Source organism: Hypanus sabinus, chromosome 6, assembly GCF_030144855.1.
Source record: "Hypanus sabinus isolate sHypSab1 chromosome 6, sHypSab1.hap1, whole genome shotgun sequence".
Classification (NCBI taxonomy): domain Eukaryota; kingdom Metazoa; phylum Chordata; class Chondrichthyes; order Myliobatiformes; family Dasyatidae; genus Hypanus; species Hypanus sabinus.
The window spans coordinates 169,812,666-169,833,900 of NC_082711.1; the positions used below are offsets into that span (position 1 = coordinate 169,812,666).

At 35.9% G+C, this 21,235-nt stretch overlaps 1 protein-coding gene across 12 annotated transcripts in view; it reads right to left on the reverse strand.

Moving 5' to 3' along the window:
- Positions 1 to 548: 548 nt before the first annotated feature.
- ksr1a (kinase suppressor of ras 1a) overlaps positions 549 to 21,235 on the reverse strand; it is a 179,203-nt gene continuing 158,516 nt past the window's right edge. For 9 of the 12 annotated variants that reach the window (XM_059973487.1, XM_059973492.1, XM_059973494.1 and 6 more), the window contains 6 exons: positions 20,683 to 20,779; positions 18,739 to 18,872; positions 16,314 to 16,445; positions 14,880 to 15,015; positions 12,846 to 12,979; positions 549 to 6,041 (listed from right to left, as the gene is read on the reverse strand). In XM_059973487.1, coding sequence (XP_059829470.1) covers positions 6,026 to 6,041; positions 12,846 to 12,979; positions 14,880 to 15,015; positions 16,314 to 16,445; positions 18,739 to 18,872; positions 20,683 to 20,779 — 649 coding nt within the window. In that variant the 3' untranslated portion in view covers positions 549 to 6,025. Of the gene's footprint in view, positions 6,578 to 7,908; positions 7,942 to 12,845; positions 12,980 to 14,879; positions 15,016 to 16,313; positions 16,446 to 18,738; positions 18,873 to 20,682; positions 20,780 to 21,235 lie in introns of all 12 variants that reach the window. The other 3 variants (XM_059973490.1, XM_059973488.1, XM_059973491.1) reach the window with 3 other exon arrangements.

Consider the following 21,235-nt stretch of genomic DNA (forward strand, 5'->3'; position numbering starts at 1 on the left):
CCACTGTCTTAGAACAACAATTCAACTGGAAAAACTAGTTCTAAGAAAATAAACATGGATGGTTAAGTTAATTGACAGCTCTCCCTCCTATCTTATACCTTTATTCCACCATGTTCTACAGAGATGGTTTGTCTTTTAATAAAATGCAAGACGGTTAAATGGAAAGTTTTATTATGAGCATTAAGACAACATTGTCTGCACAAAAACCTACATATCTGATACAGAATTCATCCAGCATACCAAGATTCTTGAATTGCATAACTAAACATAGACCTTGGTTAATACTAACAGATTCTCATAAATTAATTACAGTTTCCTGGAAGACAACCCCAGTTTATAGAAAATATAATTTTATGTACAAATTTACATAACATTCAAATCTAATCAAGTTGCTTACACAAAAGTTCTTTTACTAGCCACCATTTACATACAGTATTGCATTTCAACTAACGCTGTATTGTTCTATTATCAGCACAGCCACTTTTCACATTTAAATTTATTTTTTGGAGTGAAAATTTATGTTCTATCCACCCCCTCGCTAGTTATAAAACTAAAAAAAAATAAAGAGGCACCACTTATTGCAGAATACAGAAATGTGCCTTCCACTATTACAGAGTATCTTTCAATGGAAGCGTTATACTCAAACAGCACCTGTGTATAAGGTGCAAACATCCAATGCTAAAATGCCCTATCCTTAAAGTTAAAGCCACCAATAAATTACTGAAATCCTTTTAAAAAAAAAAGCAGAGAATCCATGTACAGAAGTTTTGAAGTACCAAAATGCTACACCTAGCTTCAGAAGTCAATATAAAATGTAATTTACATTCGTAACACATGTCCAACATTGCATTGAAACCAGCGGGTTTTTACTCTACTTAAATACACTTCGGTGCCACTGTAACACATCTGCATTACATTCAGTCTCAGGTGCAAGACAAAAGTCTGAAGGAATCATCCACAACTGTTACAAAACTAAATATACACACCTTGTGTGTGTAACTGAGAAAATTTCTGAATCACAGAAATGAGCACATTTATGAAGAGATTGTTCAAGGAATAAAATTCACTACAAGTTATAAACATTTGTTGAATATCAATTTTGCTTCTTTCCCTTATAATTTTCATTATTTTTACGTGTGATAATTTATTTTAGACCTCTGAAAGTCATATGTATGTAAAGTTAATGTTATTAGCATGTTAACACAAGTAAATTAATGAAATACTCATTTTAAAAAAATGTAATTAAGAAAATCAAATACTAGAGTTGCCCAATGATCGAATCAATGTTGAGCAAACACCATTCCATTATTCCATGATATTTGATCAACAGAAACCTATTGATTTTCTTTCAGACGCTCCTATCCCATTTCCTGTTTAACGTACAATATGGCGGAAGCTGAACACCAGCAGTGGGAATGTGTCAGCGTCAAACTGAAACTGTCAATGGGTTTCTAGTTCCAGATAGGTGTGGAAAGAGTGTAAGATTGGGTTGAGGTAAAGAGTAGGAGACTGCTTAAAACATTATTCTGTCTTACATAAACATGCACCTCAGATTTTATGTCAACCTGTTAATCTTCAGGCCATGCCACTCAAGGACTTGGGCTAAGATTATTTTATGATTGTATTTGCTGGATTGTAACTATATGTGCTGTGTTTGCACCTTGGCCCCAGAGGAATGATGTTTCAATTAGCTGTGTACACGTGTATTGTTGAATGACAATAAACTTGAACTCAGGTTGCCATTGAAGGTATTTGCAAAGCCTTGGTAGTACAGGGAGTAGTGTACAAAATTGAAACTAGGGTTAGTGGACGGGGAAAATAACTTAACAAATTGTCCTTTAGATAGCATTTTTCTCATATTTGGAATATTCTGAACTTCTTGACAGCCATTAGTATTTTAAGTGTACTGTGTGGCATAATGTAAGGAAATGTGGCAAGCCAATTTAAACAGCAACAGGGGGAATGAGCAGCTAGTGTGCTCCAGAAACATCCAGAATGGGTGCTGGGTTAGATTCACTTACAACCTTGGTTTAACACCTCAGCTGCAGCTCTTTCAACAGAATAGCATTTCAGCTGCCATACATATGCTTTAAGTCTTGAACCAACCGCTCTACAAGGCAATATCAAGTTCACTATGAAATATGGTAAACACAAAGTCACTTTAAATATTTCATTGAAATACTTGGATAGGTGAAGATGGGGTTAATGTGGAGTTAATGGATGCAACTGGGAGGCATCCCAGAGATAAATGAAGAAAGATGAAAATTTATTTGAAACAAATGCTCATTATTAGAATGAATAGAACATAGGAATTTTTATAGCTAGTTATAAATGCAATTAAAATGGGAGGGAAATGGTATCGTAACCATTTGACAATAGTATAATGATCTAAAAACAGTTCTTTACTAATCCTTTCATCCTTTATTTTAGGAATATGGAATCCAATCAATTGAAGTTAGATCAGCCTAAAACTGGGAGTTACTGGAAAAACCAGAATTATCTAGTCACAAACAGAACTCCATGATGCAGAAAGATGCTTTATCCAGTCTAATTATATATTATTAATTTATAATTAAGCTCTGCATTTGAAACCACACCCAATATCCAAACACACAAAAGTCCCACTGGTTTTATTACTTCTCTCAAACTGCTCAACTTAAATTACTCAAAATCTCCTTTGTCTATTTTCCTTTCTTCAACAATAGTCTTAGTTTTCACATACCAACTCTCAACATGCTGTTTCCTAATTCACCACAACTGAATGGACTTGCCAGACAGTTATAACAGATTTATAGGTAATATTCATATATTTTGCAATTTAGCTTTCTGATTTCAGTGTCATATTGGTTCCCTATTAGGAGAAAGGAACAAGTTTCTTGGTGATCATCTCTACTGGATGTTTCCTATAGTGGAAGAGTCTCGTGCCAGAGGACACAGCCTCACAATATCAACACATCACTTTAGAAAAAAGATGAAGAGGAATTTCTTTAGCCAGAGCGTGGTGAATCTGTGCAATTCATTACCGCAGATGGCCGTGGAGGCTAAGTTTTTAGTTATATTTAAAGCACAGGTTGATAGGTTCTTGATTAGTCAGGGTGTCAAAGCTACAGGAAAAAGGCAGGAAAATGGAGCTGAGAGGAATAATAAATCAGCCATGATAGAATGGCAGAGCTGACTCAATGGACCAAATGGCCTAATTCTGCTCCTGTCTTATGGCATTACATTCTGAACACAAAAGGATTTTTCTTTTAAAAATAGGGCTGGGGGAGAAGTTAGAACCTCCACTGTGCATTTCAGAAGGTTTTTACAAGCTTTTCAAGTCATCCAATGAGGATGCAATTCCAACTTAGACAGAAATTTAATTACTCCTGTATTTTGCTACAAATCACAATGCTTAATCCTAGTTAAAAATCTTTAATTCTTTTAAACTGCAAATCTTAATAAAATGTAGTACTGCAGGATTGTTGAGAATATACTTAATGTTTCTTGCAATATTTTCATTGCTCAAGTAAACACTGTTTGATTTAGTTACTTAAGTTTTGTTTTACTGTGAGAAATTGCATCGTATCAGTAATTCACCTTGTCCACAGTCAGTCAGACAGACAAACAAACTGAATTACTATATATCATGAGAATGCTATGTAAACTGGCAAAGTTTAAAGAGGCTCCATTTACAGAGTGTTTGGGAGCATCAGCCAAAATTTCACATATTTTATCCCCACCTCACAGACAGGGTAAAAATACCACTAGTTATACAAAATCTAAATTATTAAGAAACATTCATTATCTCAGTTACACACACTTCTCAATGCAAATCCCACCCAAAGATTTCATGCAAACATAGCAGAAATTAAATATCAGATTCTGTAATCTTCATGGCAAATTAGTAGTTTAAAATAGGTCTGTTTTCTAATTACTACTTTTGTTGTTCAAAGTTTTTAAAAGATATTTTACCAGTTGTCTGTTTCACATTAGAAAGAGCTTAACTTGTATGTAAACACTCATAGAACATGGTTCTATTTACAAAGTAGTCGTCAGCATCAGCCTTGACCTCAGATACAGGATGCAGTTTATATGCTTTTCTTGGATATTTGAATTAAATGCAGGTTTTTTGAATGAAACCTTGAGTGTACAATGAATAGAAAAGGGCTTAAATTAGGATGTAGAGCTTTATGTTCTAAGGGCTGAGAATTCACGCAACCTCGTATTATCCAACTGCCATATCAAATGTACACGAAAGGTAATATACTAAATTACATAATGGGTTTCTTGGCCTCTCTTCCCTCTTAAGCCTAAGTGGTTTGGAAAGAGGACAGAATTCGAGCAAGTGACTTTCAGGAAACTGAAAAAAAAACAGGAACTTCCCTTCAGTAGCTGGATAGGCATAAATAATTTTTTTTAATCACTGATTAAAACTATGGAAAATAAAATTAATTTTCTCACTGCAGCTTGTATCAAAGGACAAAGCTCTTCATGCACTCTCTTCATTTTTTTATAATAACTGAAAATAATACACTATAACATTTGGTGATCATGTTGAAAATGTACAGGTTTACAAAAACACTTATTAACTAAAAATGTTAATTAAGTAGAATGCATCAAAATAATGCTTCATCTTTTGACAACATAGTTTACAAATAACAACAGTTAAAAGGTTATTTAAAAGAAGAATCAGTGATGAAACACTGGTAGTTAGAACCTGTTATCTGACTGGAGTCAATTTAGCATTCCAGGTTCGGGTTAAAAGATTTACATCCTCAAACTTTAGTCAGGTTCATACCAGCCATAATAGAGTCAGATTTTAATTTTGTACATAATTAAAGTAATGGATAGAATGCTGTCAAAAAGCATTTCTAGTACATTCAGCACTGTGCAAACTTTCTACATACTGATACATTAAACACTGCCATCAATAGAAAGTATGTAGAAAGTACTACAAGCAAGTTTTTGTGAATATAGTTTACTTAAAACCATCTTTTATTTTCTTTCGTTTCCTCTGCCATTAACTCTGTCTTCCCACAGATGCTGCTTGACCTACTGCTTTTAAACATTTTTGTTCAATTTCAGATCTCCAGTATTGGCAGCTGTTTTTTTATTTCCATTAACCTCCTCTCAAAGGTAGGAAAATGGATGAATCTCTTGCAGCCTTGTAGCAATGACTTTCATCCTAATTTTGTCCCATTTGCATAAAAGTCATAGCTCTTGTTAATTTTGAATTTTTATCTACAGTTCTTTCAGCCTCACATTCAAATTATGGATTTCAATACTTCCTTCCCAATTTTATGCCATAGTATGTACATATTTTATAAGATAAATACATCTATCAGGACCCACTGATAAAAATTCCATGCAAACAATTCATAACCAACCTTCTCTACTTATCATAGTCAGCAGCACAGTATAACCAGCAGGTAAAATTCTTCACTCATCATGAGGCAGCTTTGTATACAAGTTTCTATTTTTTGCTTCAATTATTTAACTTTGGCCCATACAGGGTTTTCAGTGACACTGCATAAACACTCTGATGTTCATTCAATCAAGTGAAAGATAACTTTTTGCTGCCAGTTACACTGTGACATGTACTTTTAATGCACATCTTATATAACATAGGAGCTGAATTAGACCATTTGCCAATCAAGTCTGCTCTGCTAGTTCATCATGGCTGATCCATTTTCCCTCTCAGCTCCAACCTTCTACCTTCTCCTCGTATCCACTCATGCCCTGACGAATCATGAATCCATCAACCTCTGATTTAAATATACCCAATAGGGAATGAATATATATATATATATATATTTATATAAAACTAATACTCAATTTCCATTCTTTTGATACTCAATAGCCCTCTCCTCTTTCACTAGCTAACTCAACTGCCGTGCAAAAAAAATCTTTGAAAAACTGAACTTGGCCAAACTGAGGAATTTTAGATATAATATTGCTGCCACGCAGCCCATGAAAAAAAAAGCTTTTGATTGCTTTGCTGTTCCAGAGTTCCCAGGTCAAGTCTTTCAAACCTTGTAAGATCTTAGTTATTATAAATGCTGAAAGAGAACAGGAGAAATATATAAGGTTAACATCCATTTCAAATTTCATCATAGTGGGGAAAGTGACAGTACAAAAAATTAGCATCCAAGCAGCCTCAGAACATTCAAGCTACAAATAAAATGTTGTACCATGGCTAATCATCAATTAAAAACTGTGTAAGTACAAAACCGACAAGAGTGCAAATAATCTGTATGCTTCATCAGCATGTGTAGCATTAGTATAGTCAGTGGTAAAAGCAGACCCAGTTCAGTGGCAGATTTTTTCTTGTTTGAAGTATATCCAAGAAACCAAGCTCATTCTATTAGTACAGTGGTTTTCCACAAACAAGGTTATCTTTGAAATCATTAACCCAGAGAAAGGAGGTTAGACAGGCCAAGAAGATTGGGAAGGTTAGGGCTAATAATTAGGTTGCCTGCGAATGTTACTTTTGGATAATTTAACGATGTAAATGACTGCCAAAGTCGTTGTATCACAGGAGAGAGAATTTGGATGCATGCAAGGCAGACCCAGATTTTGCACCAACAGCTACAACCTGGGAAGAAAACAAAACAGGAGAATTCAATGTTAATCAGGGTTAAGTAAAATAAACCAAATCATGCAGTGAAGAACTACAAATCACAAGCCTCCAACAGTTATTTTATTTCATAGTACAGGCAGAAGAAAGCGTTCATTCCTAAATACAGTTTATCACAAAACACAACAAGTTACTGCAAAAACAAGTCATTTTAACTTAGATGGTAATTATCAGGAATAAAGAAAATCTCTGAGATTGAACCATCTATTTTGCATAGAGCATCTAGATTTCCTTTATATTTGTTATAATGCCAGAAATGAGTTTTGAAATAATGTACTATCATGTTACATTTTTGTAAATGAAAAGTGGATAGAAGAATTAAAACAATCATAACTGACAAAAAACTTCAAATTAAATCCGGCCTTCTCCGCAAACCCAATAAGCTCTTGAACAAAGATTTAAAAAACCCTGGAATTGATCCATTAGTTGGAATATCAAATACACATTTCTCACTACTGATGGAATGTTTCACTGCAAAGTGCGCACTTAATGGGAAAGTATTTGGCTGACAGGCAGCAGGAGGCCATGGAAATTTGATAATATTCAGATTTAGTATTAAACAAGTGGCTTCAACTCTACTTCATGTCTGTTTCCCCCAACCTTTAATCCTTTTATAATCTAAAGATACGAGAATTGAGGGTTTATGATACTCAAGAAATAGTCCTCCATTGCTCTCTGTGGTAGAGTTCCAAAGATTCATAATCTTTAGAAAACAATCCTCCTCATCTGACTTAGACAGCAACTTATAGTGTACACTAGCTCTAGATTATCATGCAAGGAAAAGCATTCTCTCAGCATCTGTTAAGCCCCTCTGAACCTTGACTATTAGAATTTTGACCACAATTGAAAGTATTCTGAAGTGAAAACTTTGTTCCACAATCATACAGTAGGGCAAAAGGATTTTGCATTACTCTGGTTCTTATTGTTTAACAAAGCAGGTCTCAAGAGTTGCCTTAAAAATGGACTATTTTTGTGCTAGTTGAATATTGATATGCAATCTTGGTTGTTACTATGCAATTAGAGTTATATGCAAGACAGTAGATTAGCAATATTGAGAAGTTCATTTTCATTGGAAAATGTCTGCATACTAATTATCAGCAATCATTAGATATTGTTGCAGATCAATAAAAAAGCTGCTTAAATAACTATTAACTGTAATAGGTATTTGAATAAGTTATAGATAATGTTAGATTGCATGTTAGGAGGAAGAGTTGGATATGTTAATATTCATTAAAATTTTGAAGCTGGGAAGGAAGTTAATATATCCGAAGGTGAAAGCAGTTACTCACTACTTGATGCGGTCTCTTTTTCAGAATGACAACCTAAATGAGACACAGTATATTGTTAAGAATGAGAAAACAAATCTTAGAAGCCAAATGAAATAAGCACATTTTAAACTTTTCCAATTATAAATGCTTTCAAATTAAAACCAGTCACGTGCTGATTTCTGACTTGAAAACAGTTCATAGTTCTTTATTTGCAGCTTTCCAAAATATTGATCAGTATTATGTTCAGTTCCACTATTTCTTAATACCTGCTTCTTACAAACAAGTAACAGCTTTGTGAAACAATAAGATATCTTATTTACAGAGATGTTTTTTGAATAACTCATGCTGTCAATATTATTTTTTTATTTGTTTTTTTTATATTTGCAGTTTGTCTTATTTTGCACATCAGTTGTTTATCAGTCTTTGTCTAGTTTTTCATTGATTCTATTGAGTTTCTTTGCAGCTACTGTGAATGCCTGCAAGAAAATGAAACTCAGGGTAGTATGTGGTGACATCTATGTGCTTTGCTAATAAATTTACTTTGAATTTGAAGCAGCACTAAGCAGAAAAGGCCATGGACTTGCATTATATTGGCTTACATTACTTTGACATCAAGATTACCCAGAACCTGTCTTTTCTGCCATAAACTCCAGATTCCAATACTTGCTCTAATCCCTGATGAATGAAATGATTTGCAGAGCCGACCTCACTATTCAGTGATTTATAATAAGAAAATGATTAATACATTCAGCAAGTGTACATGTTAAAGTTTCCACTAGCCAGCAGTAAAAATATTTTAAAAGCTGGTGATTTAGCAGTAATTCCTTAAAATTTTAGTTACCCATATCATTTCAGCAAAGGTGGCATCAGAAAAACAACCTGTTGAACAATTCTGCTGCATTTTCTAGAACTGAACTTCACATCTAAGATGCAAATAAATTTTACTTGGCCCGATTCCTAATCCCATTTCAAGTTCAAGATTATTGTTATCTGACTGTACAACCAAACAAAACAATGTTCCTCCAGACCACGGTGCACCCAGAAAACATATCACACACAGCACATAAAAAACATTAACACAAACAAGTTAATAAATAATTCAAAATGCATACAGTGTTCAGCACAGGTAAACAGAAAGCACTCAACAGTACAGTAAACAGTTCCTAATTTTTATGAACAGGAAACTACTCTGTAATTATGGAGGAGCACCTGTGCTTTGCCAAGAGCTTCTCTGGACTCAAATAACATTATTTGTTCAAGTTTTCACTGAGGTTGGGTGAGACCAGAACTAAATATTTAAGGGGAACCCGGGGATGGGGAACCTCTTCACAGGGTGATGAAAGTGTGGAACAAGCTCCAGCAGAAGTGATGGATGAGGGTTTGATTTTAGTTTTTAAAAGAAATTTGGTTAAGTGCATGGATGGGAAGGATACGGACGGTTATGTTTCAGGTGCAAGTCAATGAGACTAGGTAGAATAATCATTTAGTATGGACTAGATGGGCCAAAGGACCTGTTTCTGTGCTGTAGTGCACTCTGACTCTATCTGTAGGTGCAAACCAACCCAAACATTCTATCAGTAAACCTTGTTACTGGGGAAAAAGAGTTGGCCTATTAGCCCAAAGTTCATCTCTCTGGTCCATTAGTGTCGAATTTGCACTCCAGAATTTGTCCTAGTTTCATAAACCTGAATAACATCAAAATTTGACTCAATTTTGAAAATTTCAACTGATCTAATAACGCCTGGACAATAGAGTTCTAGGTTTCCATTAGCCCAAATGTGAAGTAGTTCCCAATATCACTCTTTAAAGAGTTGAACTTTTCCTTTTAGTCCAATGCTCCAATGTCTAAGGAAACCATTTCTCTGCATTTTCTCTACCAACTCCCTTAATCATCTGAAACAGAAACCTTGGTCAACTCTCAGGTTTCTACACTCGAAGCAAAACAAACCTACACTATGGGGCCCTTCACAGCTCCAGATTTGTTCTGGTGACCTGCTGCTGTAGCTCCTCTAAAGGTCAAATAACCTCCATGAAATTTATTTCATAATAACATAGGTTTTAATTCAGGCCACCAAGCTCTTTTTCCCCCTTACCCTTCTATCAATCACCTGTCAGCTTCTCACTTCATCACCTACCCCTCACCTGGTCTCACCTATTACCTTCCAGATTGCACGATTTACCCTCTAACAAGAGAAAATCTGCAGGTGCTGGAAATCAAGGAAACCCACACAAAATGGTGGAGAAATTCAGCAGGCCAGTCAGCATTTATGGATTTGGGCCAAGACATTTTGTCAGGACCTTCTTCAGACCCGTCCTGATGAGGGGTCTTGACCTGAAATGTCAAGTCTTTACTCTTTTCCATAGATGCTATCTGGCCTGATGAGTTTCTCTAGCATTTTGTGTGTGTTACTCCTTACCTTCTGCCCACCTTTTTATTCTGGCTTCATCCCCCTTCTTTTCCAGTCCTGATGAAGGACCTTAGCCCGAAACATCAATTTATTCCTATCCATTGTTGCTATCTGACCTACTGATTTCTCCAGCATTTTGTATGTGCTACCATGACATTCTTAGTGCAATGCATTAACTGCTAAGAGTACAATGATAACACCTAACCCTCCCAAGGTGAGTCAGAGTAAAAATAGGTCTACAACTGCTAGATATGATTCTTGAATGCAACATCTTATCTACTCCTGCCAACAGAAAAATTACACTCAGCAAAAGGAAGACTACTTATATTCAAAAGAGAACACTACAAAAAGTAGAAGCTGGCACACAGATTCAAATTAATCTTGTAAAGATTCCATTGAAGATAACAGAGCAGGACGTTGGTGCAAGACTTGATGCCAGCGATTATCAAGGAGGGAATATGGATGACAACACCTTAGACATGACGATTCAGAAATACCAGATTTCAAATATTAAAGGCCAAAATAACATTCACAGTGTTCAAAGTTTAAATAAGGGTGAATGGTAAAGTTTTAAAATAAAAATTCGGCTGTAGAAGGATGGTGGCAAAGTAGCAGGCTAGAGTTTTCAAGGTCCATGGAGTTACAAAGGAGTCCAAGGATACCAACCAGTGTTCAGATAAGAAGTGGAAGGAAAATTAAGAAAGATGAACAGAACAAAAAATAGTATTAGCACTTTTCATTAAAAAGCACAGTTAATAAAATATACAATACTTCTAAATCACATTTTTCAGTCATATATTGAAAAGTGTAAACTACAATAAATGTTAACTTTCAAGCAGAACCAATATGGTAAAGGCTTTCTCATCTATACCATTTGGAAAAGAAAACTTCTAGTTTTTGAAGAAAAGCACTTTGTATGGCACTTGTAGATGGGTAGCTCAATGTTAATTCACATTAATGACAAGTCAATTCTGGACCCCTCTGGAATGTTTGAAGGTGGTATTTTTTAAACAATAAATTAATTGGACAATTTTGGAGCTGACCTCAATATTGGTCACCAATAAAAACAACAAAAAAAAAGGCAAGTCTGGTTGTCAAAGTTACAGCTATGGTGTTTCTCTAGGGATAGAGCCAATTCAACAAATAAAATCCAATGGCAGAACAAGCAGTCATTTAAAAGGGACCTCTGCAGAGCACTGCAATGGTTCTTAAAAAAGTCTACTTCTTATGGGGCCAGGTCCTCTCAACCTCAAAAATTCTACCACCTCTGTCTGTTCTTGTTACCTCCAGAAGCCACCAGCCTGGACCGACTCCACCCATTGACAACTGGTCCCCAGAAAGGCCAATGAAAGGAAAATATGAAAAATGGTTTGTGTCTGAGTGCATTTGTCACAGTATAAATTAATTTTTGCACATTCATGACTTTTGTGTGGATCCAATGAAAATGTATCTTCAATATTTGACACTTAAATTTTGTGGGGAAGATTTATCAGATTAAAAGTGAAGTTGTTGATGTATTTTTGTGGTCATTCAACACAGAGATCTTAAATTTAAAGACAAGCCTGTGTTACCCACATTTATTTGTTTTTATTTTAAGAGATATGGTGCAGAAAAGGCCCTTCTGACTCATCAAGCCACACCCCCGAACAACCCCCAATATAACCCTAAACTAATCATGGGGCAATTTACAATGACCAGTTAACCTCCTAACCATCAAGTCTTTGGACTGTGGAAGGAATTCAGAGGTCCTGGAGAAAACCCGCACACTCCACAGGGAGAACGCACAACCTCCTCACAGATGATGTCAAATTGAAATCTGAACTCCAATGCCCTAAGCTGTAATAACATTGTGCTAACTGCTACACTACTGTAGCGCACATGCTCCAGAACCATTAATGAAATGATGAAATGCCAGAGAAAACAACTGGGTTAAAGGCCAATGCAATGGTAGTGGATGCTACAAGTATTTGTACCAGAGATCAGTGCTTGTACACATAACAATACTGTTACACAGACAAAATGTTGGAAAAATTCATTGTCAGTCAGTATCTATGGGGAAGAGAATAAACAGTCAATGTTTCAGGCCAATACCCTTCATCAGAGCTTAGTTAATCCCACTATAGATGTTGTCTGACTTGTTGAGGTCGTCAACCATTTTTGTCTATGTTGCTCAGGATTTCCAACATTTCCTGAATCATCAGTGTCTAACAGTGATGTTAGCCTAGTACTGTTCGTAATAATCTTTTGCACAGGTATAAAACATAATTATAGATGAGAAAAATAAACCATTTAAAAAGAAAAATAACATTTTGAATAGGTGGCAAGTTCAGGTAAAATAAAAAACTAGTTACAAACACTAAAGTTCTCAGTTAATTGTTTTGGTGCAAATAAAATAACTAAACATATATCCCAATGACTCAATACGAAAGTAAAAAACAGAGGCAATATTGACAGTTAAGAAGCCACTTAAAGAGTAAACTATTAACCGTAACCAAATATACTGAAGCACCACAGTACATAGCACAAAATTGAAAACAGTGGAATACTAACTCTGCAGATTTCCAGAAGTGACCTGGATGGGAAAGTCGCCTGTTCAGCTTCGGCAGTTTTTCAAGCATGTCCATCAGCTGAGAAAAAGTTGGTCTTTCACTCTGACTATGAGACCAACATGCAGAGAGAATTTCCTATGGAATAAGCAGAACAGGTCATCAATGTTTCAGGTCTTCCTTTAGTGGCAGGGTTTTGGTCTCTGGATACAGTTTCAAGTGGCAATTTGTCATGTACTCCAGCATAGAGATGAGAAATTAATGCAGACCTTGCCAACAATATCTATAATTCTATACATGACTAAACATGGTCCACAACTTTAAAAAGTCTTTAATATCACTTCAGTTTTCAGTCACCTCAATCTTCATTTCAGTGTGTTCACACCATAACTTCGACTGTACTCTTTTCCATAGATGCTGCTTAGCCTGCTGAGTTCCTCTAGCATTTTATGTGCGTTTCAGTGTGCTTGTTCATTTCTATACCCACTCCTCTTTGATCTAAACTTTCAATTTACGTTCAACTTGGCAGCTGTGACAGACCACTGAATCCCTTGGCCTGACGACAGCCCCAACTCTGCATTGCTGTCAACCCATAATAATTTTTCACTCGTTTCAAATATTCAACTCCTCAATTGTTTCATGCCCAATGCATGCAGCTTGCAAGCTTTCTCTGCAATCACAGGTTTCCTGCTGATTCTCAGCATTGTTCCTATACCACAAAGTCTTGAGAATTGGTATTTGAGGTGGCTATTGTATATTGTTTCCATGTGTTGGTGAGTAGTAAAATCTGGAGAGGAACTGATGGATGTTTCAGTTTAGGAGTTAGGTAAATGTGTCAGCACAAGTGGGTTAAAGAATCTTGTTTTTGTACTGCATAATTCAACAACCATGAAGAGAATTTTATAGACTCATGGTTCTAAAGGGAAAAATATCTTAAATGGGCAATCTTTCTTTTAAAACACGGATCTCCCTCATGAAAATATCTTTTCCACAACACAATATTATCCCTAATTAAGGAGGCCAACACTATAAAATGGGTTGCAAATGTGGTATGATCGAAGCTCTATGTAACTGAGCATGAGCTTCCTACTGATATTCAAGTTCTCTTGGAATAAATAACATTCTGTTAATTATCCAAATTATTGTTATGCCAACATAAAGGCCTTTTGAGAGTCATACACAAGGATGCCATACCCACTTTCTCTGCATCTCAGAGTTCTGTAATCTTGCATCATTTAGAGAAATATTTATTTTATAGTTTTCCTGCTAAACTGGAAAATTTACTATTTTCCCATATTATTCTACATTGGCAAGCTCTTTGACCAGTCACGTTACGGATTAATTTCTATTGATCCATAAGTATTTCCAGATTGATTGTTTCTTTTATTAGAAAGAGAGAACTGACAAACCAACCAAAACTTGTTATTTCCAACAAGCTAATGAAGAAGATAAAGTTGCATCACTAAGTCAATAGCAATGATCCAGCCTGGAGTTAAAACAAACTATGTATCATATACAAACAAAATGGTGAAGGAACTCACCAGGTCAGGTAGTATCTATGGAAAGGAACAGACTTTTTTTCCCATAGATACTGCCTGACCTGCTGAGTTCCTTCAGCATTTCGTATGTGTTACCCTAGATATTCAGCATCTACAGAACCTCCTGTATTTATATGTACAGAAACAGAACATTGGCTACTTTGCTCTACAAAGGTATAAGTGCTAACTAATGAACTTATTGATAAAGACATTGTGTTCACTATCAGAAATCTCTAAAACTACAATTGCTACAATTTTAGAGATTGTAAACAGTTAAAAATAGCATTTTAATTATAAAATATAGGGTCACAAATATGTTTATCAAATTTCCTCTTAAACAAAAGAACACTGATGATTTGAATTCCTGTTAATTTAAAAAAAAGTGTGGTTGGTGTCAAAATATTTTGAAATTAAGATATCACTGCAGAAATTCTACTATCATTGCGCAATCTTTAGCACTTTCACAAACAATTAGCTGTCCTATGTTTATACTCACTCACCGTTATTTCTTTTCCAAATGAAATCTGAGCCAAAAGATTATTTACTCCTTTCCCACTACCAACTTGCCAGATGATTGCCTCTACTGGTTGATTCTTAAATGGCCAATCCCTTGCTTGAAGTTCATACCAAATAGTTCTGCAAAAGTAAGGAAGTTAAATGAAAATAAAAAACTATACACAAATTCAGTATTAAAAAGCCCAGTTTAAAACAGGTTGTAAATTTAAACCATCCACATATATTCAGAACCCTCTTCATTAGGTACACCTGCTCGTTAATGCAAATATCTAATCAGCCAAGCATGTGGCAGCAATTCAGTGCACAAAAGCATGCAGACATGGTCAAAAGATTCAGTTGTTGTTCAAATCAAGCATCAGAATGAGGAAGAATTGTGATAAATTACTTTGACCATGGAATGATTGTTGGACCATAAGACATAGGAGCAGAATTAGGCCTTTCAGCCCATTGAGGTTCCTCTGCCATTCCATCATAGCTGAACTCAGATCCCACTCAACCCCATACATCTGCCTTCTCGCCACCCTTTGATGCCCTGACCGATCAGGAAACTATCAACTTCCGCCTTAAATATACTGATGGACTTGGCCTCTACCACAGTCTGTGGTAGATTTACTACTCTCTGTTAAAAAAAATCCCTCCTTATCTCTGTTCCAAAGGGTCCCCCTCAATTCTGAGGCTGTGCTCTAGTTCTGGATACCTCCACCACAGGAAACATCCTCTCCACATCCACCTTATCTAGTCTTTTCAACATTCAGTAGGGTTCAATGAGATCCAACCCCACCGCTGCCACAGCATTTTTCTAAATTCCAGTGTAAACTCCAATAGCTCCTCATATGTTGGTGACAGACAAGGTGGTTTGAATATCTCAGAAACTGCTGATCTTCGGGATATGCACAGCCTCTAGAGTTTACAGAGAATGCTTTGAATAACAAAAAAAAAACATCCAGAGAGTGGCAATTCTGTGGACAAAAATGTCCTGTTTGTGAGAGAGGTCATAGGAGAATGGCCAGACTGTTTCGAGCTGACAGCTCAAATAATCACATGTTACAACAGTGGTGTGTGTGCAGAAGGGCACCTCTGAACACACAATGTTCGAACCTTGAAGTGAATGGGCTACAGCAGAAGATCACACCGGGTTCCAATCCTATGGCTACTTTATTAGGTATGATCCTGTACCTAATAAAATGGCCACTGAGTGTAGACCGTAATGACCCATCTGATTAAACAGCTCTATTGAATCCTCTTAAATTAAAAGCTATATGGAGAATGAGGATTGATAAAGCCTAAAAAAAAGCACTAAATGGTTTTCTAAGAAAATAAAAACCTTGGAATTACACATGTAAAACAAAAATTACTTATTTTCATACCAGTTATTATCTACAATTAATAGACAAGCATTGATAACTTTAAAATCATACCCAAATGCATATACATCTCCTGCCTTTGAAAATGGGAGCTTGTCTTCATCCTTGCCTGGATACATTTCTTGGACTATTTCAGGAGCTACATAGCACAACCAACCATTTGGCAGCTTCAACTCATTTTCTCTTCTGTCATAATTTTAAGGACAAAATTAAAGACAACATTAATAACTTCATTGAAAAATTAGAAACATATTTCAAATTAAATAGCTTTGTAAATCTTTATAAGATTTACCATATTTTAAAAGTACAGCTGTCAATGGTCATCAACAGTCCTCAAACATTTAGTTCAAGAATATTTCACTATTTGGACCATCAGAGACAAATATCATCACATCCTTACCCAATGTTTAAGCCCAGATTTTTAGCTACAACAGCAATTCTGAAAGATCAATATTCTACTTTCCAGATCAGCAATAATAGTGGCTCCCTTTACAATTCAAGCAACTGATGTGTGAACAATGTTGTCTGATTTAGAACGAAGTTACATGGTTAATTTCAGTAGAACTAAAAGCATTTTCTCATTAAAATACAAAATCACAGCAGGGCACCAAGAAATGTACACGAGCAAGACAAATTGGCAGAATTTACTGTGGTACTTCTGTGAAACTCCTCAAATCAATGAGATGTATCTATATGTAGAGAGAACAATGAGGCATACAACATTAATATACACTCAGTGGCCACTATTAGGTGCAGCTGTTCATTAATGCAAACATATAATCAGCCATTCATCTGGTAGCAATTCCATACAGAAAAACATGTAGACATGACCAAGAGGTTCCATTATTGTTCAGTTCAAACATCAGAATGGGGAAAAGTGACTTTGACTGTAGAATGATTCTTGGTGCTAGATGGGATGGCTTGAGTATCTCAAGCTGCTGATCTCCTGGGATCTTCACATACAACAGTCTCTAGCGTTTACAGAGAATAGTGTGAAAAAAAAAATCATCCAGTGGGTGAAAACTCCTTGTTAATGAGAGGGGTCACCGCAGAATGGCCAGACTGGTTCAAGATGACAGGAAAGTGACAGTAACTCAAAACAACAGTGGTGTGCAGAAGAGCATCTCTTGAAAACATAGCATATTGAGCCTTGAAGTGGACGAGCTACAGCAGCTGAAGACTACACCAGGTACCATTCCTGTACCTAATAAACACTGAGTGTATACTAACCTTGCAATACTCAGCCTTTTATAGAAACTCAGTTTAGGAATGTTATTTCCTTCAATGCAGAGTTAACACGATTAACCTCTCATTCACAAGCAGAATATTGCCATAGGTACAGCACATGACTATGATTTATGGTCAATTGATATAGAGGGAACTAGCTATTAACTATAAAAAGTCTCTCTTCATCTTAAATTAAAATTGGTGTTTTAAATTGTGTTTAATCAAAAAAGATGCATTTCATTAATTTCAGCTTTTCAATATTTTATTTGCATACTAACTTTAAACTGTCAAACCTTTTAATAAAAAAAATTTAAAGGTTGGCCTACTTAAGTTGTCGCCTGTTTATTTTGGTCACTTAGCTTTCTGTTGGCACAGCAATATCAATCTTTCCAATTGAGTCAAATTGTTGCAAAATTCCTGTTTGGGAAATCATGTAAGTTTAATGCTACGAATCAACCTTATCAACTATCTAAGATTGAGTATTTATCTATTGATTAATCCATCCACATAGTTGTAAGTGGAGGGAATGAAACTCACACAAAAGAGGCAGCATACACTTGATAAGGAGTAAAGTAGTAATTACTGCAATTATACAGGTCCTTGTTGGGAACACAAGTTGAATATTGTGTGCAGCTTTACAATCCTCATCCAAAGAATGACCTTGGCATGGAGGGGTCACCAGACTGATTCCTGATTTGCCAGGACAAATGTACAAAGGTAGATTGAACCAGTTAGTGCTTATAAATTGTGGAGTATATAATAACCATTGAATGTATACTAACCTTGCAATAGCCAGCCTTGCATACAAACTCAGTTTAGGAATGTTTAGCAGGGGACCTTATTAAAATTTATAAAATCCTGTGGGATTGATCAGAATATATGGTGGGCAACACAGCCCAGTTATTCAGGACTGAGGTGAGGAGAAATTTCTTCACCCAAGGACTACTGAACTTGTGGATTTCTTTACCACAGGTAAAATATATTCAAGGAGGAGCTAGATATACTAGTTAAAAGTTTAGGGGATTAAGAGAGAAAACAGGAACCAGGTAATAAATTTGGATAGCCAGCCATGATCACACAATGATAGTGAGCTTGAAACCTCTATAAAACCTCACAGCCACAAAGTAACATGGACAGAGCAACCAGTATTTCCAGAAGGAAACAATACAAGGGAAGGAGGAAAAGAACAGCATATAAAGTTTTCAAATTGCAGTTAACCCTGATTGCCAAAGTGAGTGCATTCGTGTCTTACCTGTCTTCCTGTACTACACCAGATATACCAAATAGTCCAAAATCGGTGATAACAACTTTTCCATTGTCATAAAAGATATTCTTTGACTTCAAATCCTTATGCACAATCCCCCTTGCATGAAGGTATCCCATCCCCTAGAATTAAAAAAAAATCTCTTAAGTGTGGAAAACAGATTTAAGAGAAAGAATTTTCTGCACAAGTACAATAAAAACAAGCCTACAGAGAATTAATATGTTAAAAAACAAAAGCAAGATCAAAAATGAAAAACTGCTGGACACTGCTCAGTCCTTCAGCTACATGGATCAGAAAAAATGCAAACAATATAAAACTTAAAAATAGTTTGTAGAATTTGAAATTTTTTCCTGGACAGAAAAATACATTTTATATTAAGGTTCAAAAGTTCAAAGTAAATTTATTTTCAAAGTATGTATATGGCACATATATTACTCTGAGATTCATTTTCTTGCAGGCAAATACAATAGGATATATGAAAAACTACAAAGAATGACAAACAACAAATGAGTAAAAGAAATAAGCATAAGAAATTAAATAAAAAAAGATAATATTTGGAACATGAGTTTAATGTCATAAAAAGTGGGTCCTTAGGTTGTGGATTCACTTCAGAGTTGAGGTGAGTGAAATTATCCATGATGATTTAGGAGCATGATTCTGGTGGTATGGGACCCAAGGCTCCCGTAACTCCTTCCCAATGGCAGCAGCGAGAAGAGACCATGACCTGGATGGTGGGGGTCCTTAACGATGGATGCTGCTTTCTTGTGACAACAGTGCTTGTGGATGTGCTCAGTGGTGGAAGGTACAGTGGAGAACATGAGAAAACAGGAATAGGAATCAGCCACTTTCAGCAGTTAAAACCATTATACATAGGAGAAGAATCAGGCTACTCAACCCATCGAGTCTGCTCTGCATTCCATCATAGCTGATTTATTATCCCTCTTAATCCTATTCTCCTGCCTTCTTCCATGTAACCTTTGATGTCCTGACTAACCAAGAACCTATCACACTCTATTTGAAATATACTCAATGATTTGGCCTCCACAGCTATCCATGGCAATGAATTCAAACAGATTCACCACCTCATCTCTTCTCATTCCTTCTCATCTCTGTTCTCAATAGACATCCCTCTATTCTGAGACTGTGCCCGCTGGTCCTAGACTCACACACTATAGTAAATATCCTCTCCACATCCACTCTGTCTAAGCCTTTCAATATTTGATAGTTTTCAATGAGATCTCACCCCCCCCCCCCATTCTTCTAAATTGCAGTGAGTGCAGACCCAGAACTATCAAGCCCACCTCATATGTAACCCTTCATTCCTGGAATTATTCTTGTGAACCTACTCTGCAGAGTCTCTAATACCAGCACATCTTAGATAAGGGGCCCAAAATCGCTCACAATACTCCAAGTGGAGCCTAATTAATCCCTTATAAAGCCTCAGCATCACATCCTTGCTCTTATATTCTAGCCCTTTTGAAATGAATGCTTAATATTGCATTTGCCTTCCTTACTACCACCTCAACCTGCAAGTTAATCTTTAAGGAATCCTGCACAAGGACTCTAAGAAATATTCAAAAAGTAAATTTGTACTGAAACCCTCTTTTATAGTGTCAGCGATCACCAATCATGGTTCGAATCCTGTTGCTGTCTGTAAGGAGTTTGTTCATTCTACCCATGACTGCATGGATTTCCTCCAGGTATTCCAGTTTCCACCCACATTCCAAAAACATACAGTTAGGGGTTGAGAGATGTGGGCATGTTATGATGGCACTGGAAGCGTAGAAACACTTTCAGACTGCCTCCAGAACAACCATCAGACTGTGTTGGTCACTGACGCAAAACAACACATTTTATTGTATGTTTAATATTTCTATTTGCATGTGACAAATAAAGCTAATTTTTTAAAAATCTTCCTTTATATAAACTTACTTTTATAATTTCCTGTGCAATCAGTCTTGTCTTGTTAATATCCAGTGTAGTTTTGGAATCTCTTACAAATGAGAAGAGTGTTCGTCCTTTACAGAAACTATAAAAAATACATTTGGTCACATGCTGAAAATATCTAATCACATTCAATGTTTAGAATTAGGACTTCCGGGAAGGCAAACTAGAAGAGAAATTATAAATGAAAACAGCATATTTAGCCAAACAACAACCTTTTTAATTATCTTCTAGACCTTTCAATGAGCAAGTGAGAGAAGTTTGGTGAAAACAGGCTAGCTGGCCAGTGTGCCAATGCATTTTGAGAGAAAAGCATAATATGTAAAGTGCCAAGTTCTTCTGCTGAACCTCTGGCTAACTGAATCATAAAGTAAAATTTGATGAAGAACCTGGAGTATTTCTTGCTTTCTACCAATCTCCATTTGTCTGTTAATAAAAGTTTTGCATCAAGACAGGGCCAGCATAATGCATCTATTTTGCACCAACATAACAATGCAGAACTTCAATTACCTTTTTTTAAAAATCCTGTTCAAATAATTAC